At 49.7% G+C, this 23,766-nt stretch overlaps 1 protein-coding gene across 1 annotated transcript in view; it reads right to left on the reverse strand.

Annotated features, from left to right (window-relative positions):
• ECRG4 (ECRG4 augurin precursor) overlaps nt 1–23,766 on the reverse strand; it is a 99,444-nt gene that overhangs the window by 34,594 nt on the left and 41,084 nt on the right. The window contains exon 2 of the mRNA XM_085622620.1: nt 11,324–11,371. Within this exon, the coding sequence (XP_085478746.1) occupies nt 11,324–11,371 (48 nt within the window). The remainder of the gene's footprint in view (nt 1–11,323; nt 11,372–23,766) is intronic.

Here is a 23,766-nt window from a genome sequence, read left to right on the forward strand (position 1 = left end):
GCCGGGACACTCCTGGGAGTAGCTGTGCGCTTTACAAATACCCAGTAACATTAACATTAACATTAACTTAAGTTCAGAGATGCCGAGGGAGAACTGACAATCATGTCAGTCAGCATGACGTCGGACCGCCAACCCCCTTGAGAGTGCCTAGCGGGTGGGCGGTCCGGCGTCATGTTGACTGACATGCATTGTTAGAGTGGAGACCAGGGGCAGGCAGCAGCACAAGTGCGCATAACTGGTGAAGGTCGGCGAATTTTTCTGACCTGCCCAGTCATGCGCATTATTGTCTGCTCAAGCTGGCGGCTGCGCATTAGGAGACCGAGGGTTGATCAAAGGCTCAAACCTCAGTCTCCTTATGGCCAGGCGGGCGGCGAGTATCCCCGCTAAGCCAATCATGGTGCTGCTGGAGCAGCTCCAGTATTGGCTGAGAGGGGTTGCCAGCAGTGACACGGCTGTTCCTGTAGGCGCCAACGAGACCCCGGAGCAGCGGCGGCGCGGACCCGGTAAGTTTTTTAAAATTTTATTTTAAAACTCCCCAGCGCCCCCCCCCCCCCTGCGTATTGTGAGCCGGGACTTGGTACGCTGGATTTACGCTGAAGCGAAGCAAGTTGTTAAACAGATATAAAGCAGCCAGGTCCACAAAATGAAATTATGTGCTTATATGCAACGATCCCGCTTCTATTTATAATGCCTTAATCGTATGCCATGGTGTTTGCGTGACTGGGTGGAAATGTTGTAGAGATTCGACTTTTGTAAATGTTAGCTGAGTGTGATGTCGTGACCATGACGCGATACGCCTGGGCGTACGCGTCAGGTCACATGAGTAAGTAAAATAAAAAGCAAGTCGCGCGCGCGTACGCCACTGAGGCTACGGCGGCGGACTGCATAAGTCACCACTACTGTCCCCGTGTCATCATTCCTAGCACAGCGGCCTGCAGTCCTATCGCGCGGTAAGCGCTCACAATGTGTCCAAAGACACAACAGCTGAGTTGGTTTTTAGGATGGTGGTAAGCATTTTGATTTTAAAACGTTCGCCAAATGACCCATGAGATACCCAGAGAAACATATATGTGATAAGCATGTGGCTAACGTGAGACCCTATAGTAAGGTATAGTTTGAAATTCGTCTCAAACTGTTATTTGTGCTGTCTGGAACTTTCAGAAGAGATTTTCATTTATTAAGTAGAATACACTTCAAGCATTTCATCGGACTAGTATAGAACAATGTGCAAAGCTCCACATTCGGCAAGTTGGCCTACTAAAACAATGTGCAACGGAAGTGCTCGAATTTGTTGTAATTTGTAACACAGCCGGCAGGGCGCGCCAAGCTGTTGTTTCCTACAGGTCTGTGGAGTGACTCTGCTAGGGCAGTAGGGTCAATATTAGCTGGCGGTATGCACCCAAGCATCACATGATCTGTCACACGTCGCACTGCCCAGCAGCTCGAAGGCCTGTACACATCCTAAGGCCCAGAGGCATGCTCAGCCGGGGGCCGCTAAGCCCTCCCCGTGTGTATGTACACTTCTGCCGTGTAAAGGCGACAGTGAAAACTGCCGCATGAGGTAGTGAGGAAACTTGTTTGGGCTAAACGCATGCTGCTGCAGTGTGTGGCTTCTTTGTCATTTAATGTTCTAGTTCCAGCTGTGATGCACATTTCACACTGAAAGATGACACAGAGTGGAAGCCTACGCCACCGAGATAACGTTATAAGCCAAAATATTGTTGGGGAATTTGTGTGTGACTCCCACGTGGAAAATAGTGCTGAAAAGCCACGTGGTTTTGCGAAAGCATCTGACTAAAAGCTGCGCAGTAGCGTCATGGTAAATGTAAACAGCAGTTCCCGGGAAATTATGCGACAGAACTAAGACGATTTGAAAGATGAAAAGTGCAAGCTGTTTTCAATCCAAAAAATGTTTAACTTGCCTGTGATGAGAGGACCTAATATGTCTTAACGAAAGCGAATTGGTTTGTGCTCTGTTATCACGGTACCTTTCGGACCTGAAAACTCGATAGTTTCCTAATAGAATCAATATGCATATGAGAAACTACAAGCGGAAGTATTTTCTGTCTAAGATGTGTCTAAGTGGAAAACTCTGAGCGTTTCCAACCTGCCCTGGACCACCTGCTGCCCACATGATGCCCGAGCAGGCCAACTATGTGGTGTCTGTAATGTTGGGCCTCAGGCCCACATGGCAGATGAATGAGTGATACGGACACTGGATGGCTGGTGCAGTAACTGGCCACGAGCACGTGCACCCGGGCCTTTTTAGTAGCGGGGCCACGTCACTCGTGACACCCGTGATGGATGGGTGTCGGGTGCAGTGTGCCCAGCCCTCGAGGGAGTGGCTGGGGTTACAGCTTCCTGTGAGACACTAGAGCGTGTCTCGCAGGACACTACATTCCTCCCCAACTTTATTGAAGGACAAACAAAGAGTCAAGTCCAACCTGTGGGGAAAAACACAGTTGATGAAATACCACAGGGTTCATCAGCTTCTCGAGTCAGGTGGCAGGACGACATCAGACGTGGGCTAGTGAACTTGGCTTGCAGCAGAACCTTCTCCGCGGGCACTCATAATTTAACCTGAGGGACACAGGGCACGACCGCTGGCTTGGAGACGTCCGCTGCATACCGTCCGTTCGCTGACAATGACGTGTCTTGCATGGCTTCCTCTTGGCGGACGTCGGTGATGGTCTGTGGTGAGATCTACTAGTTCTTTTGGTGGGCTGCGTCATGACCATGGACGGGGTCTAACGTGAGAGTTCACGGAGGTGTTGCTGGACCGACTGTCCCTGTGGAACACTTGGTTGTGACCGGTACCCTGTCGGTGGGGCAATGTCTCTTCTCGCTCTCCCGCCTGGGGAGGCCCGTCGTCGGGGTTGCTGCGGGACTGTAGGAAGGCTGCGCTGGAGCCGCTGCTTGTGTGCCGTCTGGGGGCAGCTGCCGGACCGCCGAGGAGCCGTTGCTTGGTCGCACGCACAACCCTCACGGGTGGAGGAGTGTTGGTCAAGACTTGCGCTCGCTGTCGCTGTTCGGGTGTAGGCCAGGTTCACAGGATGTTTTGGGTTCCATTTAGTCGGCTTGTGTGGCAACGGTTTTGGACTCCAGTTCATCGGTACTCAGGGAGTGGTGCTTGACGCATGTGTTGACGGCTGGCGTGGTGATGGCTGCCAGCCACGTGGTGAGTCGGAATTACAGGTGATGGTGGCTTGCTGAGAGAGTTCGGATGTCAGGATGGACCTGGACAGCCACGTGCCTCCGCCTTGCTGATGTTGAGCATCCGTGGCGGTTTAACACGTAGCGTGTGCTGATCCTCTCTTGCCTGGCTTGGGAGCCACTGCCGACTCCAACTTGAGGCGGTGTGAGGACGGACACTCCGAGCAGATCTTCACCCGGGGCATCTGCGGACAGGAGCAGGGATGCCACTTGACTCGGACTTCCGACCCTTGGAAAGCGACCGTTCACCTGGGGTGGCGTTGTGGAGAGACGCGTTTCGCGACTGCTGCGGCCTACCTTTGGTTCTCCTGTGAGGCTGTGTCCAGGGACGGTGGTCCGCCTTGGTGGCTGTCGGATGTGTCAGGGTGAGCTCTTGGCTTGCTGTGAGTCCCTGGTCTTCTCCTTTTTCCGGTCTGTTCAGTATACCTGTGTCTTCCGGTTTTTCAGGGTGACAGGGCTGTCACTCTTCTTTCTTCGAGGGCGTTGCGCTTGGACCTCGCGGCGGCGCTGTCATGGCGCCGGCTTCTGCTTTCGCTCCGGTGCGCTCCTTGCTTGCTGGGCGACGTGACGTCCAGTCGCGTGTCACTGGTGTTGGAGCGCCTATTGCTGTGGCGGCCTGCCACGTGGAGTGTGTGACTCCTCTCTTGCCTGTCGTGGGTCACCGCCGACTCCATCTTGAAGCAGTGCTGAGGAGGACACTGTGATGCTTTCGGGCCGCTGTGGGTGCGACTCCTTTCTTGCCTGTCGTGGGTCACTGCCGACTCCATCTTGAGGCAGTGTTGAGGAGGACCTTGTTGCTTTCGGCCCACTGCGGGGCTGCGGTTGCTACTCCTTTCTTGCCTGTCGTGGGTCACCGCCGACTCCATCTTGAGGCAGTGTTGAGGAGGACCTTGTTGCTTTCGGCCCACTGCGGGGCTTCGCTGGGGCAGTGGAGGCGTGGATGCTCTCCTGCCTGTGTTTAGCAGTGCTCCTTTGTGGGGATGTCTGGATCTCCCTGGCACCTGCCTGTGCTGTCGGATTCGCTGGTGTGGTCTTCTGCGCTCTTCGGACCACGTGCGCTCCGTCTTTGCCTTCGGCACTCCCTTCTGGCACTGGTGTGCCCGTGGTGTGGTTGGCGGTTGTGCCTGTTCTCTGGTGGCGGCGTTAGGTAGCTGCTTGCAGTGCACGCTTTGCACTGGTCTCTGCTCGCGCTGTCGGTGGAGACAGTTCCTTTGAGACGTTGCTGTTCTGGCTGATCGTCCACCCTTACTAGTGGGGCTTGTGTCGCCGTGTCTTTGCTGGAGGTACAGTCAATCAGCCACCGGTGGTGTGCGCTTGGTATCAGTCTCTCTTGCAGCTCAAGGTGTAACAGCTACCTGGGTACTTTGCTGTCTTTGAAGGTGCCCTTGCTGCTCTCACTTGCAGGGTTCAGAGGGTCACTCCATGAGCATTCCTCTTGGAGTGCGTGTCTTGCTGTGCCAGGTGCAGTTTATCTCAGCCACTGGGCATGGGTAGGCTGTCTTCCAGGTGACGGCAGTGTGCTCGCTTGGATCTATCGACTGCCGCTTGGTTAGCCGGATACTGCGGTCAGTACTGACGGTCTGTAGGGTGCCGCGCAGCTATGCTTGTCGCAGGTCTGCAGTCATCGGTCGCGGTGGGTGGCGAGTGTGCTGGACTGCTCTTTGGATGTGCTCGTTTGGGACCTCCTGCTCGGATCCCTTCGCAAATTTTTGTTGCTGATCCTGCTGCGTCTGGCAGGGTAGTGTGTGTCAGGGCCTCCCCTTCAGTCTTTAGTGCTGCTGGGCTGACGGTCGCGGGGTGTAGCTGGCTAACAGTTCTGGCCAGGCGGTGCGTCTGTCCCTCAGCGCGTGGTGTCTGGGTAGCCACGAGGTGGCGCTGCGGTTATCGCGGTGGCTTGCCTTGAATGCTGTAGTCGGTGGGGGCTGGGGGAGCCGGTGTGGTGACTGTCCGTGGCCACCGTGCGGGAGCTGAGAATATTGCGTGGTGCCCTTGGTGCTAAGGTGGAGTGAGCTGCCCTCTCCCCTTGTGTGAGGTCTGGGGCATTCCTTATAGCTTCGCCTTGTTCCGCCTTGTCCCTGGGCCGGGGGTGTACTGGTCGCAGCGGACCTGTGGATGTATGTGCATGGATCTCCCTGGTATGATGAGGTTGTCCTGCCAATAGTTTCGCCCTACAGGCTGTTTCTTCCTCCTGTGCCCGGTTGAAGTAGCTGCGGTATGCTCTGGACACTGCAGGCTTCTCCTCTTCACTGGCTGTGGCAGCGGCCTCTGGCGACGTTCTACCACTCGGTAGGCACAGACAGGGAGCTACAGAGACACAGGATGTCCCTCCTTGTACCACTGGCTGGTGCGTGTGTCAGCTCTGTCTGCTTTCAGGTGCAATGTGGCTCTGTGGCCACCAGGTGGCGCTGCAGCCTCTTGACCGGCGACAGAAAGGAAAACCCTCGCTGTGGTCTGGGGGTTGGCAGAGAAGCTCACTGGCAGGTAGGGAGTGCTGTCGTCTACTTTGTTTTCTGCTCAGGATTGCCTCTGTGTTTCCTCTCGCAGGCCGTGGCAGGGGGTGTCAGCCTGGTGGGTGCTTGTTGTAGGCTGTTGTGTTGCTTGCCTTTTCCTCTTGGCCTTCAGCGCGTGGGGCTGATCAGTGGTGGTATCCGGCACCGGGTTCAGGCACTTACTGGCAGTTAAGCCCCTGGACCGTACTGGTCGCCTGCAGAACATAGGGGGCGCAGTCGGGGCCTCGCACCTGGGTGACAGCTTGCTGGCGGTGACGCTCTGAGCCCGGGCGGTGCGGCCTGTACTCCTCCGCGTCCCGGCTCAGTCATGCATGGGCTTTCCCCCAAGGGAAAACAGCCTTGGTAGTCTCTCTCGCTGGGTGCGTACTCCGCTGGCGGGTGACAGACTTCTCGCGCTCACCGCGCGTGTTGGGCATCGCTTCGCACTAGTGACCTCTGGTGGCTTTTGGGCGGTCTTCGGTGCCTCGTAGGCAGAGGAGGCACGGCGCACTCACCACCCTCCTGTCGGCACCGCTGGGACTCCGGTCGTCGCACTGTCTGTTACGGTGGACGAGGGCACTCTTGCTTCCTTTGCGATTGCCCGGACTAGGGGTTGCGATGATGGCAGCATGAAGAGGTTCCCGGGGAGCTCTCGGGGCCTTAGTAACCTGTAGCCTTTCCCTGTGAAGTTTTGTGGGCAGTCTTCGCCTCGTGGCGCTGCGGCAGCCGCTCACGTCGTCAAAGGCGGTGGGCAGTGGTGGTGGGCAAGGAGCCTCCTCGCGCTTTAACAGGTATGGGGGCAAGGACCTCTGTTACGCACTGTTGGCTGTCAGCCCATACCGTCCGGGTGGTAGCAGGCACCGGGGCAGCGATGCAGGGTGGCTCCAGGCCTCGCTCACCTTTGGGATGGTCGCAACTATCGCTCCACGGGTGGGTGGTGCTTTTAGCGCCTCGTCTCCTGCGGTGTCAATAGTAGCACACACGGTCGCCTCGAACTCAGTGCTGGCTTTAGCAGGCCCCTCTCCGCCGCCGAATGGTCGCCGCCATGCCAGCCAGTGTGATGGGCAGTCGCCGGGTCAGCGTGTGGGCAGACGTAGGGGCGGACTGGCGGGCGCGTGCTCAGGGGTTGCAGGCGACACTTCTTCCCCGAAGAACCGGGAGGCGGCAGCAGTCACACGCGTGGGAGAAGACCCACTCTCGTCGCCAGTGTAATGTTGGGCCTCAGGCCCAAATGGCAGATGAATGAGTGATACGGACACTGGATGGCTGGTGCAGTAACTGGCCACGAGCACGTGCACCCGGGCCTTTTTATTAGCGGGGCCACGTCACTCGTGACACCCGGATGGGTGTCGGGTGCAGTGTGCCCAGCCCTCGAGGGAGTGGCTGGGGTTACAGCTTCCTGTGAGACACTAGAGCGTGTCTCGCAGGACACTACAGTGTCCACCATCGAGAACAAGCACGCCCTTCACCCTGCAACAGAGGTTCAGGAGGGTCTTCAACGGGTGAGCGAGCCCCTGGCATCATCAAGGAGGTAGACATTTCTGGGTGGCATGTTTGGCCGGAAAACATACCGCCCAGTGGATTTGTGCTGATAGCAAAGGCATCTTAAGCCCATTGTCTTAGAAGAGCATCATTTTACATGTTGTTTTGCTAGTGACAGATAATCTAATGCAACAAGAGCTGTGATGGCTTTTGGTTTAGGCTGGCATTGACATGGCAAGGACTAGATACACCACACAAGATGCTGCATCTGTGAAAGTAAGGCAGCCCAGTCTAGGTATTGCATTCATGTGGCAGTGAAATGACATGAAACATCACTTGATGGCACACACACGTCAGATATAATGAATATGTCGGAAGAATAATGTAGATAATTGAACAGGGTCAGTCTGTTGTTTTAAATTTGTGATACCCCCACCCCCTCCTCATAGACCAAATGTTGTCTGATGGAGTAATAATAATATTAAAATGGACCTGTCTGTATTTTTTAATATTGACTGTGATGGGTTTACAATACTGGTCATGGATAGGGTTTTCAGGAGTAAGTCTGCTGGTATAGCTCATGTATGTCTTGCACTACCGTCAGCTGTAAGTGGTCTTTCGGTAGTGGGTTCCATGGGCTGGCCTTGGAGTATTAATTACCTGAGGCTGTTGACCAGAGTGCTATGTATCTGAAACCTTCTAGGTAACCAGTGAGAAGGGTGAAAATGTGACTTTTTTTAGGCTATTTAGTAAAAGCTCGAGCACTCTGCTGGTAAAATACGCAAAGATTGTCCTCTATAACTCATAAAAATTGGCAATTTCTTAAATGATAAATATTTCAATCGTATTGCTTCATTAACCTTCCAACTTCCTCAAGTTTGCTTGAAAATGCACCATTTGTACACTCTTTATTTCAAAATCTTCTCCCGGGGAGACCCTCCCCCCCCCCCCCCCCCCCGAACCCTATTAAGTTGTTTGAGCTCGCTCGCTCACCATAGTGCAGTACGGCAATAAGTTTATGCGCACCACTTTCAAATGTCACCAGCCGCCACTGCTAGTGGGTGCCAGTTGTTGGTTAGCAGAGACCCAGATGGGTGTGTCACTTCTTACGTGTACTCAATAACTTTAATACATTTTGTGAAATGTCTACAGTGTCGTCTGATTATCATGACTCAACATTGAGGCAGCGACGATGGGATACAAACCCACCTGTGCATGATCCGAATGTTGGTGTACCCATGGGCGAATTGAGTGAGACGCGTGAGATTGTGGAAGTTGGTGGCAGGCTGAGATGTAGAAGGGTGCATTGCTCCATATTTTTTATCTATAACATTAGCACATTAAACATAAAAGTATCAAACGTGTTTTCAGAAATATGTGTGTATGTTTTAGATAACAAGTTAAATTACAACAAGATGGATCAACATCAAAGGTCATTGCACAATCTGAATGCTGGTGATTTACTATTTCAGAATTTGGACTGCTGCAGTTAAGTTTGCTAGCTCTCAAGGGGCATGAGTGGGTCACTTTGGTCCCCTTCAAACAGGTTGTAAACGCAAATAAAATTTGTGGTGGCAGGCCAGAAGCAAGGCTTCTTTTCAGAAAACATGCATCTTAGCAGCCACGGCCCGTGGAGGGAGTTCCGTGGGGCGGAAAGGCGGGGCGGGGGAGGGGCAGGGTGGGGGGTACTAAAAACCGGAATATGGATAATTGGAGGTAAGTAAACAATTAAATAAATAAAACGAATTTCGTAGCACGCCCTGCATCCCAAATTGCGAGGCAGCGCGCGCTACGAAATTCGTTTTATTTATTTAATTGTTTACTTACCTCCAACTATCCATATTCCGGTTTTTAGTACCCCCCACCCTGCCCCTCCCCCGCCCCGCCTTTCCGCCCCACGGAACACCCTCCACGGGCCGCGGCTGCATCTTAGTAATAAGAATGACAGTTTTGAATACATTAAGAAAATCAAACTGAGGTAAACCAGAATTCCATTATCGGTAACGGGACTTTGTTAAAACTAGAGTCCAGATTTACTAAGATTTCGTATCAGGGTTGTGTCACTTTTGTGGCGTAGCCCATGCAAAATCCATGTAGGCATTTCCTAAGCCATGCAACGTTGATTTGTGTGGATTTGCTTGGTTTAGTAAATCTAAAGGAACTCATTGTGCTCCGTTGCATCACTTTGCATTGGGTATGCGTTCCATGGGTGTCTGACACATTACCAGATTCACTAAAGGCATGTTGCCAACATGGTCTGCCAATTACAGAGCAGCATAACAAGGAGATATATATTTCTCCTCATGACTTCCTCTTTCTATGCATGATGCATTCTGCAACAGCAGGAAATTGCCTCTTAGAACTGTTTTTGTACAGGAAGAAAGATCTTCTTGCACAAAAGCAATCCTGACTTAACACAGGCACCCTTGTAGCAAGGCACAAGGGTGACAGCATTGATGCTAGGCAGCACATAGTGCGCCAGTGCTAGGAGAGATCAGAAATGCACCATTTCTTAGTACATATGGCACATTTCTGCTATCTCCCGCTCACACAGTGCAGCACGTTTCCTAGCTGATTTCCATTGCATTAAATATTTGTTCATCTTAGGTGTAGAAGGGAGAAGATGATTGTCAGCAATATACAAATGACTAAAAGAACCGAGCCGAGCATGGTAATGTTGTTCTTACAAGAAGATGGTCAAAGGCCACAAGCTCTTGTTTTTATAGCATGATGGGGAGAGAACTTTCATTGAGCCTGCATAAAATGATGTGTACCAAAAGACTCTACAACCCTAGTTCTCTGAGTTTTGAGGGGAATAATCCCTTTTGAAAGTCTAGCAACCACACAGCACATTACTAGAAAGAAAATTAATAACTTGTTTGCGAAAGTGGATTTTCTGCTAGAGAACCCCACTGTTTCTCTGTATTGATCTAAGATAGAGACTTCTGAAGGCTGATGTAAATGTTGTGAGATTGTGATTATTAGTACATGCACACCATGAGAACATTTAAGGACAGACATTGCTTTATATAAATGCTACAAGTGTCCAGCAAGGATTCACCTGGCAAAACGATATTTACATTCATTTTCTCTAAACCACCTTTCTTCTCTCACAGCGTTACACGATGAGGTAGATCCAGTGGTGCTAAGCCTCGCCAGTTCCTATGGAGATTCTCAATGTTCGCACTGATAGCACACAGAATGGACCTCAAGTGTGGCACATTTTGCCCCATGATTTGAAAGCTCATTCTTCTGAGATGGCTATTGTGGTACAACTCAATAACTACTTCGCCATGGTTGTCTGGTGCAAAAGTAGGCATCTTTGTGGCATGCAGATTTTGCTACCATCAAGTCCCTCAAACCTTTTAGAAAGCTTAGTGAATTTGTGCCACTTTCTTCACCTCAGCTGCCTTTAATCGGAATTCTCCCACAGCGCCACAAAGCCAGAAGCAGGTACTGGCAGCAGATTCTGTTTCTGTGTTGGAAATCTGGTACTGTGCAAAAGAAAATGGTTTGAAATAATGAATGCTTTGATAGCTTCTTGCCTACATTCTGTAACCCATGCACATGACTTCCAGCCAAGATCATCAACAAACTCCAGAGAGCCTGAAACCATATTCAGTACACCACATCTGGACTGCTAAACTTTGATCGCTTCACTCCAGCAGTAATAGACTTGCACTGACAACCAAAGATGGAAATACTAGACATGAATCTGATGTGTAAGGCATTTTATGGAATTGTGCCAGTCTACTTCATCAAGTCATCCATCTGCCCTTTCATGGCAACCAGATACCTGTGGTTGATTGCCCATAAATGTATTTTTAACTGTGTAAACACAAGGCTTTTGCTTGAAGAACCTTTTAAATAATAGGCTCCAATACCTAGAACCCCGCCTTACTTTATCTGAGAGTCGAAGAAGTCATCCTGAGCTCTACAGATATTTGTAGACCATTATCCCTACCTACAAGTGCTTTGAAGTGGCTAGACAGAACCAGTGGTAATTAAATGATGTAATGTATGCACAGCTATATCTAATGTCATTCCATATTTAATTTTCATTATTTTGTATTTCATAAAAGGACTGAAGAAAGAATAAACATGATAAATCGATAGGTAACCCCTTCTTCTTAACTTACCTTCTCTTTTCTGTAGCATCAGTCTCAGTTTGTTTCCACTAGATGGATCTGAAAGGAGAAAGCAAGATCAGATATGATAGCGTGTAAGTGCAGTTTAGCCCCTACCCTAATCTCTATGCACACTCCTGGTCTGGCATCTCTTGGAATGGCCATAGGGTCAGCATGCATTGAGATGAGGAAAATGGAACTGGTTAAAAGTTAGTGTCACGCTGCATGAATATAGGCTGGCTGGAGAGAAAATTTGAGAATATAGTTGAACATAATGAGATGGTTATAGGAAGATGTGAGGGAGAGAGCAGCTCTTCGCAGCCTGATGTTAGTAGCAATAGAGCAAATGGTGTAGATGGTTCTTTGCAGAACAATCATCACAATTCTGTAAAAATGAAAAAAGCTTCCATTTGGAGAAAGAAAATCTGTAAAATGTTCCTTCCTTACTTTTATTTTTGTATTTGTTTGTTTAGAGCACCTACATGTTATTGCTCATCCTGGTGTATATCTTAAGTGGGAAGTGTATATGTCTAGTTTACTACATTTATACATAAATATGGAGGCTGTGTGTGTGTGTGCGTCTGTGTGTGTGTGTGTGTTTCAATGTCAATCATGTTTTTGACCATGTTGTACTGTAAAGTATGAAATCAGGGAGTGGTTTTAAGGTGTTAAGGATTCCTGGAAGACAAGTGAAGTGAAACTCTCTAGGTAGATGCACCACTTGTCGTGTGTCCTCTTGGTTGCAATAAAGCTGGTTACCAATTCTTCCTAAGTGTATGTTTTATCTGTAAAATACCCCACTCTGGTTGGTAAAATAGCTAACATAATTAAGGTATCACTGCAAAGCACTGTCTGTAATCTAGAGATAACAGGTGAAGGAGTGCAATTTTACATTAGCATAATGAAAGCATTTAATATCAGTGTGATTCACATTGCGTTCATTTTGCCTTCACCAAACCCACCGTACTCCACTGCACCCACCCCCCACCATAACTGGAACAGAGTCACTGCAGAACAGCTCAGAGCCACCCTCAGCAGAACCAAACCACTAACATCCACAGATGCCGACACCGAAGCACACAACAGCCACAGATGGATCTCCAACTGCTCCGACGCACTGACGCCCCTCAAGAAAGCACCTGGCAAGCACCACACCAAGAAAGCCAGCTGGTACACTGCCACCCTCCATGAGCCCAGACACACCTGCAGACAGCTCAAGAAGAGATGGAGGAACAGCAAAACCCTGGAAGTCCATGTAGACTTTGAAGCCGCCACCACCACACACTACCTCCTCCTCAAAACCACAAAGAAAATGGCCCTCAATGCCAATGAACACAACAGCAAAGAACTCTTCGCCATCGTCAAGGAATTTGCCAAACCCAACAGCTAGACCACCGAAGCCCCAGCCTCCCAAGACCTATGAAACAAACTCGGCACCATCTTCCACCACAAGATCAAGCAGATCTACAACAGCTTCGACACCCAAGACACGCCCATTAATCCCACCACCACCACAAGCGAAGACAACATCCCCCAACAGATCTTGCTCAACTGGACCCCGTTCATCATGGATGACACTCTCCAGACTTTGATGAGCTTTCACTCCAGAGCACCCTCGGACCCTGTCCACACCACATCTTCCACAGAACCCCCACCTCCCTGAATTATGCTGCACCATCGACTGCTCCATCGAGACCGCCACCTTCCTGATGACTGGAAAAACACTTAGATCAACCCCGACCTCAAGAATTTCAGAAATTCAGCTTCCTCAAGCTCAACTCGGACAAGACCGTGGTGCTCCTCCTGGGGCTCAAATCCTCCACTTTAGAAGACTCCTGGTGGCCGACAGCGTTAGGAACCTCCCCCGCACCCACAGACTACACATGTAACCTTGCCATCATGCTGGACTCCTCACTCATGATGAACCACCAGATCAACGCCATTTCCTCATCATGCTTTCACACTTTTTTCATGCTTTGAAAGACCTTCAGATGGATCCCCAATGAAACCAGAAAGACGGTCACTAACACACTCATCAGCAGCAGACTTGACTACAGCAAAGCACTCTGCGCAGGCATCACCCAGAAACTCCTCAGGAAGCCACAGAACATTCAGAATGCCACAGCCCGTGTGGTCCACAGCCACATCTCCGAACACCTGCGGGAACTCCACTGGCTCCCAGTCAACAAAAGAGTCACGTTCAAACTCCTCACACACATCTACAAGGCCCTCCATGACGCTGGACCAGCATACCTCAACCACCGCCTCGCATTCCACGTACCCACCAGACACCTCCGCTCCACCGAACTGGCCCTTGCCACCATACCTCAGATCCGCATGACCAGGACCGGAGGAAGATCCTTCTCCTACCTCGCTGCCAAAGCCTGGAACACCCTGCCTCTCCACCTCAGGCTATCCCTGTCGCTGACCCAATTCAGGAAGGATCTCAAGACCTGGCTCTTCGACTGAACCTCAGCGCCCATCAGGACCTAAAGCCCCCTCCCCCAGTGCCTTGAGGCCCTCATGGGTGAGTAGGCGCTTAATAAACATTGATTGATTGATTGTTAAATAACGTATGCATATTAATCATATAATTGTAGCAGGTGACTGAATTTAGCCATTATTAGCAACTCACAAGTTTAAAATACCATACAACTTAAAGTTGACCATACATTTCTGACTACCATATTGAATGTATGCCATCTTACTTATGTTCAAACTACTAGGCCTTTCATTGCACATTTCATTTGTGTTTGTTTTACACATTTTGCTTTTTCATTGCAGTTGGTGTGTTTTTTCCAGATGCCTTTTGCTAGCTAGTAAATAGTTTTTGTTATGTATTACATGACTGATAGTGAGGGTCTCATTAAAAGGAGGTGCCAGGATGGGAGAACAACTCATGGGAAGAGCTGACTGTACCCACAAGTCTGTCCAGTTTATCAATTCAAGGACATAGTAAAGCATGGACCATTGCGCTGCCTTGAAAAAGAAGGGTGTTTACCTGCTCTCAAAGTGTGGAGGAACATGATTGGCTCCTGAGGGTGAGAACAAGCTGCAATGTTGCAAACTAACATCTTGTTGAATAATAATACTCTGTTTTCCTTAGACTAGAGAAGAGGAGGTGCTTTCTGTCTTCGATCTGAGAAAATCCTTCGTGCTGATCTCCACTGCACAATGTGCAAAGGTTTTATGCCTAAACATGCATATTCTCTCATTATTCCTAAGCATTCATATTATCTCATCAGAAACCTTTATTTGGTGTTTTTAAGCTGACTCCTTGCCTTATTTGCCTAACCAAATTACCTTCCTTGACTTATATCTGCTTAATTTAGACTAAAGAGTTTTCTTTCATGGAACACATTTTTTGTATATTCTGTACTCTTTTTGTAGCTATTGCTGGTATTCTGTTTTATCTCATGCTAAAATATCGGCTTTGGACCATTTGACTTTGTAATAATGATACTCAAGTTCTGAATATTCAATGATTAATGACTGCTAGTCTGACTACATTTGTTGATAAATCCTTTTAAACTCACTACAACTCTCTGTGTTATTTCCTGTGGATTCCCATTGGTCTTCACTGTTATGGAAATGTATGTCAGTGGGTTCTCCTAGATTTCTCTCCACATCGAATAACAAAGGTCTGTGGCCGGGTTTGTATAATGATTACTCCCGATGTTCAAGATTTAGGAATTCCAGCACCATCACAGGTTTGGATCCTATCAGGAGAGCATAATAGGTTGTCCATTTGTTGTAGAGACCCGAGCATTACTACCAGCTTGCAAGAAGTCTTGTAAAATAATTCATTAAGTTATGTAACACTACAAAGACCTGCATGTGACATGCAGAGCATGAGGTTGAATCCATGCAGGGCTAGCTTGAATGTTCATTCTTTGGAGGTCAATAAAATCAGTACCATTCATTTGGATAGTAATTAAAATGTTATTAAGATGTAAGAAGGAATTGAGCTGTTCTTTTTGCTATATATATATATGTACATTTACGATCATTAATAAACTTACCATGTAGACCTAGTATACAGTACTTACTTTGTGCACTCAAAAGTATTTATTTTCCCTCCCGAATCTGAAGACAGGCTATAGCACATTTACACAATGCCTTTCAGCTCTTGTTTTTTCACACACATTTTGTTCTCTTTCATGTGGAAAACGTCATGACTTGCCTGAGCATGTGAGACAATAGACTTTGTCATATAGTTGTTCTGTTCATAGGAGAGATGTGAGTTGTGCAAGTGGAACTGTGGGAGGGGCACGCTGTCCCTCTGGCTTCACACATGCCAATCCCCGACACTTAATTACCCAAAATAATAGAAACAAACACAATTTCAGAGAGGGTTCCTGCCCATCTTTTTTCAGCCTCTGTTTAGTCTGTGCTGTTGTAAGTCCAACCTGGTGGCACCTGGGGTAGAGGATGGCCCATCCCAATCAAAGCTGTGGGTAGGAACAATTGTGAGTTGGGGCACTTCTGTTAGAGGAAGAGTGCCAGTCCGTAGAATGCAGCACAGATGAGCATGGCTACATATATCAAAGCCAAGCTGGGTGGCTCATTGTCCATTTGTGCATGACAATGACCCCCACTGTGTGCATGGGACCTCTGAGGCTGGACCTACTGTGTGTTTTGTGCATGGCAGCCAGGCAAGTGAACTAACCTTTTACATCAATCAAGGCACACATTGGTATTTGGAATGGGACAGTCAATGGCTCCTCTGGCATTGGCCTATTTCCCATGTGTCGAATGAAGCAACAGCCTAATTACTCAGGATACACCATACTGATGATCGGTGATTTATGTGAATGTGAGGTACAACTTGGGGGTGGGTCCAAAAGCTTCACAAAAGCTTCTGTTTTATCGGTGTAACATGAAATGCACAATAACCATGGTGTGTCCTCTGCAAATCTGGGAGTGACTAGTATTTGACATTAATTAACTACATATTGATGCTTGACATGGATCATCAGTCTCAGCTAGTCAATTTCCCAGCCTGCTTCCGCTAAGTTTTGAAATGTTCAAGTTTCCTTTGACCTTACTCCAGCTAAATAACAAGCCTCTTGTGGTGCAGGCAAATTATATAATTTAACAGTAAAACAAAAGTATATAATGCATGGAGTAGGAGATAAGTCAAAAATAACATTCTGTTCTTTGCTACTAGAGAAGGAGCATCAATGAGAAATGAGGGAGCCTAGATGTGAGAAGTTGGCCTGGCATATGCTGGTCACTAGTTATAGTGGCCACCTTGCACCAGTCCAAGTCGACTCTTATGGTAGATAGGTTTAAGACAACCTTTTAAAGAAAGCTATCCTAGTGGTAGCTGTGGAGAGCAGCCTTCAAGCAAAGTCTCTGAGCAATGTAAAGCAGCTTGTTTTACCTTATAATCTCTTGAATTACCAAATGAAAGGACACCACACAGGTATATATATCAAATATATATGTATTTATTACTAGACACACTCTACTAATCTATTTATGAGATTCAAAGTCAGGAACACATTCAAATATCAACGCTTCACAATAAGTTAAGCACAAATATGGCTGGAGCCGTAGGGGAATACCAGACCATATACTAAAAAAATGGGTTAAGAATGTCGACTTGCAAAATGACAAGGCCTAGGGCCTGGGGAATCGCTGGGGCTTCACTACTGCAGTGTTAGCAGGTAAGTAACAGGCCCACAGGAGACGCGTGCAGTGTGTGAACACAGCCACGGGTTCCCTATTGATTACAAAGGAGCAAGTCGCGGTTTGATTTTTAAAGTTTAAGGGTACTTCGAGGAAGTCTACAAGCAAGCCACTTACAAGGTAAGTATTTCGAGGGCCCACACGCACTAGGGCACTGGAGTCGCGGTTTGATTTTTAAAGTTTAAGGGTACTTCGAGGAAGTCTACAAGCAAGCCATTTACAAGGTAAGTATTTCGAGAGCCAACACGCACTAGGGCACTGGAGTGCACGAGTTACTTCACCCAGGGAAGCCGGGTGCATGGGTGTCTTTTGGTGTCGGGTCGCGTCTCTGTTTTCTATGGAGACCAAAGAAGACTTGCTGCTTGGGTCGACTGAAGAAGTGTCTGGTGGAATACAAGGGTGGATTCAAGATGGAGATGACCTGAAAATTGAAGGGACAGTGTTCAAAGTCACTTGCCAGTGACCGGTGGCCAGGAAGATGGATGACCACAGATGTCAGGTGATTTCAGGTCGTCGATGGTGTTTTGACTCTTCGCTCACAAGATCCAGGAGAGATCGACGATGACAAGCAGCTAGATTTGGAGTGTCCCACAAAGTCTGCAGCTGAGTGCAGTGTCTGCAACCGGATTGGAGCCAACAAGCCTTGGCAACTGCAAGTCTCATGGAAAGTGAAGATTGTCAGCGTTGCAGACCAGCAAGGTCTGAGGGACTCACCCAGCAAGGGTGAGTGAGGGCAGGCCTGGAGCAACTAGGGGAGCCCTTTTAGTTGATAAGAAAGTCTTCGGCGGACCCACAAGCCAACGGGCAAGTGATCGCGAAGACGCCTTTTGAGGAAATGCTTTACAGGAGCCCACGGTCACTTGGGACAGGGTAAGCCTCTGATTTTCACTGCAAAACCTTCTGGAGGCTTGGGCCACAAAAAGTCCAATGCACAAGTTTGTAGAATGTCGTGAAGGGGTTGCACTTGACAATTGTGCACGGTCCCCGGGTATTGCTGTTCCTCGTCACTCGTGGGGTCCACTCGCCACAGCTTTGCTAGGAACTCACAATGACCATCGAAAAGTCAGGAAATCCACTTCTGGGGCTGCAGGGACTTCGAACTCCAGCGGGAGCAGGAAAGTTTGCGACAGTTGATTAGAGCTTCTGGTGCCTGCCAAGCAGGGGAGTCACTCCTAGACTCCAAGGGAGATTCTTCTGTCTTCCAAAGGTAGTGGAACGTCGAAGGGCCAGGATTTTTCTTTGTACAGCGTCGTCCAGGGTTATCTACTTTGGAATGGCAAGGTTGGCTATCTTATACTGAAGATAGGGTAGGGACTAGCTCTCTGACCACTCCTCTGGGAGGGTCAGGGTAGGGGGTGGTTACACCCACTTCCCTTTGTCCAGTTTCGCGCCAGAGCAGGGACAGGTAGCCCCTGAACCGGTTTGAGCTCCAATACACTAAATCCTGTCTGGAAGGTGGTGACACCTCCCTGTGACAGGATGCCTTTTGTTGGACCTCCTCTACTGCGAGTTTCAGTCAGCAGCAGGAGGGCAGCCCAGGGTCTGTGCTGGTGGCATCCATTTTGTGATGCCAGGGCTCTTTCACATTTCTGTCGTTTTACTACAGTTGGTACATGTCGTCCCCTCTAGAAGGGTGGGATCATACTCCCACACCAGTTAGTGGTGTGGGGGTATGATTTCAAGTTGTTTGACACCAAACACGACATGCTTTAATGCAGTCATTCCAAAGCTAGCATTTACCGTTGGGTTATAATGCACTTAAGAGTATATGGTTTAACCGCATTCACAAACAGCCACAGAGAATAGACTCTGCCAGCTGCAGAGGGGTCCTGCTCATGCAGAAGCACCCTCTCACATAGTAAACCAAGTACCCTGCCCTAAGGATTGATAGAGCCTGCCATAGGGGTGGCTGATAGGTTTATATGTGTGTGTATGGTGAGATATAGGATCCTATACCTCTGTGAGGAGTGCTAACACTACCTCACCCAGGCTGCAGTAGCAGGCCTGTGGTGTCAGATTGAGTCTGCTTCCCAGGGGTGGCATAATACATGCTGCAGCTCCTGGTAGGCCTGTGAAGTGCATATGCCCTAGGTACCTAAGGTACCATATACTAGGGGCTCATAAGGTATCACAGTATCCAATTACTAGTGCATCTAATATGCACACCAAGTCATATAAGGGAGAAAGCAGATAGGCTGGGGTCCTGGATAGCAGGATCCCAGCCAGACTAGTCAAAAACCATCACAACACCAGGAAAAAAGTGGGGGCAACCATATGGTCAGATTCCACCTTCCTACATAGCCCCCCCCCCCCAAACGAAAGGAGATAAGGCTAACCTTGTCCAGATAAGCCTTTATTGACTGAGTGGCCATATAAGGAAGAACCTGCACTAGCATGGTTGCTCCCTGTCTCATGGTCCACTTTGGAAATCCTACCCCAAGGGGTTCTAGAGTTTCTCCAAAGTCTAGGGAAATTATCTGTATTGTGTTTGGGTACAGAATCAGGCTGGTGGGGTGTCTGAGTCTGGAAGTGAGGCCCTATTTGGGGTGGTCTCAACCTCCTCAGGACACTGGTCACCATGGAAGCCTTTCTGTCCATGACTGTGTCATATCTGGCCCTAAGGGTCATCCTCTGGCTGCCTACAGCTGGGGGTTGGGTCCCTCTGTTTGGAATAGTGGAGGGCATTGGAATGTTTGAGGCTACTAAGCCCCAGGTTTCACTGTGCCCAACAAAGTCCATCTGGGGGGTACTTGTACCTAAGGGTAAGGGGGATCCCTCAGTTTGTAGAGGAATATTCACCTGGCTAGAAATACTCTGCTGGGTGTCCCTAATCTGCTGATGAGGGGGTTCCTCTGGACAGGGGCCCCTCTAAGGGTCCACTGACCTCCCTGACCTCTGCAGTCCTGGGCTGACTGAGGCAGGGTAGAGAGGGGCAGGATACCTGCTCCAGACTAGGTACCACCTTGGATGGATCCACTGCCATCAGAGCTGTGGCCAGGACAGGCCTGACCACTTCTGGGGCAGTTACTTCACAAGGGGCAGGATCAGTTCCCTTAGAAAGCTGACCCTTACCTTTAGTCTGGTGGGGGGAGGACTGTTCCTCACCCCCTATGCTCTCTGTTTGTGTTGAGTGATCTATAGTTTCAGGCTTCACTCCCCTTAATTTCCCCTGGGGTGGAGGTGAGGCCCTCAGGGTCTCATCAACTCTCTCAGGGATGCCTAACATTCTTAAATGGGCATTGTGATCTACCTCAGCCCAGGCTGAGATTTCCAGATCATTCCCCAGTAGACAATCTACAGGCAAGGTTGGGGACTCTGCCACTCTCTTTGGGCCAGTGACCCCTCCCCAGCTGAGATTTACCACTGCCATGGGATGGTCTGTCCTAATTCCATCAATATTGGTCACCTGGTATCTAAACTCAGGTAAAAGCTGTTCTAGGGGCACTAGTCTCCTTGTCACCACGGTGACACTAGCCCCTGTGTCCCTGTAGGCCACAGCCTGCTGACCATTGATCATGGGCTCTTGTCTGTACCTGTCCAAAATATTGGGACTCATGGTAAAGTTGGCAAACCCCATGCCACCATCACAGACTAGAGTTGCTTGTGTAGGGAACCTGGTTAGGCCAGAGTCCACCTGAGTTCCCCAAGAAAACCCAACTGTTTTTGGGTGCACTCCCACCACCTGGGGGATTACTACTTGTTGTAACAGGAGGTGTTGGAGCTGCAGTGGGAGGAACATTTTCTTTATTGCCATCCTATGGACAGCTGGAGTCAGTTTTCCAGTGGCCAGGTTGCTTGCACACATGGCAATATGGTTTTGACGCTGTCATCGCACCCCACCTGCGGGACATCATCAACACCTCCCTCGACACCGCCACCTTCCCTGAGAGCTGGAAGCACGCCAAACTCAACGCTCTACTAAAGAAACCAACGGATGACCCCACCGAACTCAAGAACTACCGCCCCATCTCGCTCCTCCCGTTTCCAGCCAAAGTCATCGAGAAGACCATCAACAAGCAACTGGCAGCATTCCTCGAGACGACCGGTTCCCTCGACCCTTCCCAGTCAGGCTTCCGGGCCAACCACAGCACCGAGACCGCCCTCATCGCTGCCACCGACGACATCCGAACCCTGCTGGACAACGGAGAAACAGCGGCCCTCATCCTCCTAGACCTCTCCGCGGCATTCGACACTGTCTGCCACCGCACCCTAGTGCAGCGCCTCAACAACGTCGGAATCCAGGAGAAGGCACTGGATTGGATCATCTCCTTCCTCACCGGAAGGACACAGAGAGTCCGCCTGCCCCCGTTCAGATCAGAAGCCACGGAGGTCATCTGCGGCGTCCCTCAGGGCTCCTCGCTCAGCCCCACCCTCTTCAATGTCTACATGAGCCCCCTCGCGGCCATCGCACGCCAACACAACCTGAACATCATCTCCTACGCCGATGACACCCAGCTGATCCTCTCCCTGACCAACGACCCCGCCACCGCCAGAGCCAACCTACACGAAGGGATGAAAAACGTGGCCGAGTGGATGACGACCAGCCGCCTGAAACTGAACACAGACAAGACGGAAGTCCTCATCCTGGGCTCCTCACCCTCCGCCTGGGACGACTCCTGGTGGCCCCCCGCCCTGGGCTATGCACCCAAACCGACAGACCACGCACGCAACCTGGGCTTCATCCTGGACTCCTCCCTCTCCATGACCAGACAAGTCAACGCCGTCTCCTCGTCCTGTTTCAACATCCTGCGCATGCTACGTAAGATCTTCCGGTGGATCCCCACCGAGACCAGGAAGACGGTCACCCAGGCCCTCGTCACCAGTCGATTGGACTACGGCAACGCCCTCTACGCCGGTACCACCGCCAAGCTCCAGAAGAGACTCCAGCGGATCCAGAACGCCTCGGCGAGACTCATCCTCGACGTCCCCAGACGAACTCACATCTCCAGACGCCTGAGAGACCTGCACTGGCTCCCGATCAACAAAAGAATCACCTTCCGGCTCCTCACCCACGCACACAAAGCCCTACACAACCAAGGCCCGACCTACCTCAACAGCCGCCTCAACTTCTACGCTCCCAAACGCCACCTCCGCTCGACCAGTCACGCCCTCGCAGCCGTCCACCGCATCCACAGAGCGACAACAGGAGGAAGATCCTTCTCCCACCTGGCCGCCAAGACTTGGAACGCCCTCCCGACCGACCTACGCCTGACCCAAGACCACCTCTCCTTCAGGAAGAAGCTCAAGACCTGGTTGTTCGAGCAGTAGCGGACCCCCCCCCCCCTAGCGCCTTGAGACCCTCCGGGTGAGTAGTGCGCTTTATAAATGCCTATGATTGATTGATTGATTGATTGATTTCTTAGTGGAAGAGGAAGGATTTTGGGACCCACCCCCAGAAGTGGGTTTTTGGGGCCCTTCTGAGGACTTTTCTGTATTTTTATTATCCACACCTTTCTCTTTCGGTTTAGTGGAATCTTTCTTCTGGTCACCACCTTGGTTCTTGGGCCTTACCCTGGTTCTGACCCATTTGTCTGCCTTCTTTCCCAATACTTGGGGAGAGGTCAGATCAGAGTCCACCAGGTAATGGTGTAAGAGTTGGTTTTGACAATTGTTAAGGATCTGCTCTCTCATAATCAAATTATACAATCCTTGAAAGTCAGTGGCTCTACTGCCAACTATCCATCCCTCCAGAGCCTTGGTAGCACAATCTACAAAGTCCACCCAATGCTGAATGTTTTGCTTTCTGGGTGTCTCTGAACTTCAACCTGTACTGTTCAGTGGTTAAGCCAAACACATCTATTAATGCACTCTTCAGGGATTCATAATCCTTACATCCTCTTCTCTAACAGTGAGGAGCTTGTCTCTACCTTTATCAGAAAAGGAGAGCCACAAGATTGCTGCCCACTGTTTCTGGGGGACCTGTTGAACTTTACAGGCCCTATCCATAGCAGTTATAAATTTGTGGATATTATCCCCACTCTGGTAGGGAGTAACAACCTTGGACAGGTTCTTATGGTCTGGAATGTAATCTCTGCCTCTAGGGACACTGTTGCTGCCACCAGGGGTATCTAACCCCTCTTTTCTAGAAGCTCTCAGGAGTTCAAAGGCGTCTCTATCTAAGGCCAATTGCTTGGTTCTGAGGGCAAGCCTAGCTTCCTCATACTGCAGCATCTTGTACCTTCTTTCAGAGGAGGTCTCTCTTTGTAAGTATGAGTTCCTCTGATGGACAGAATCCTTGTCAGAGTGCTATGAGAGGTTAGATTTGCTTGAAGGGGACCTATGCCTTTCTTCCACTCTTTCAACTCTCATAGGGGGAATTCCTCTGTCCTGTTCAGACCTTTCTGGGTCTGGCCCTTCAATCACAGACTCCAGGTCATCTTGATTGTCATTGTCATCATCAGACCCAGAGACCATGGCTGACCCACCCCCTGATCCAGATATACCAGCTTCTAGAGCTAGTCTAAGATCATCTGCTACAAGTAGATTTATCAGGTGTTGTGTGGAGGGACTCTGTCCTAATCCCAGGTGTCTTGCAACACACATGGCCTTCAAGTCAAAGAAGGTCATGTCCTTATACTGGGGTTGGGTGGATCCACTGGGTCCATCCCTTGAGGACATTCTAGTGTTTTGCAGTGTTGCACTACCTACACTAGTTTGTGGCCTACTGATCCTAGCTTGAGCTGTAGCAAGGCTGTGCTATCCCTTCACAAACAACTCTAAGTTCAGTAGAACTTATTGATTCTAAGCTTGACTTTTACATG

This window comes from Triturus cristatus, chromosome 8 (genome assembly GCF_964204655.1).
Source record: "Triturus cristatus chromosome 8, aTriCri1.1, whole genome shotgun sequence".
In the NCBI taxonomy this organism is placed as follows: Eukaryota; Metazoa; Chordata; class Amphibia; order Caudata; family Salamandridae; genus Triturus; species Triturus cristatus.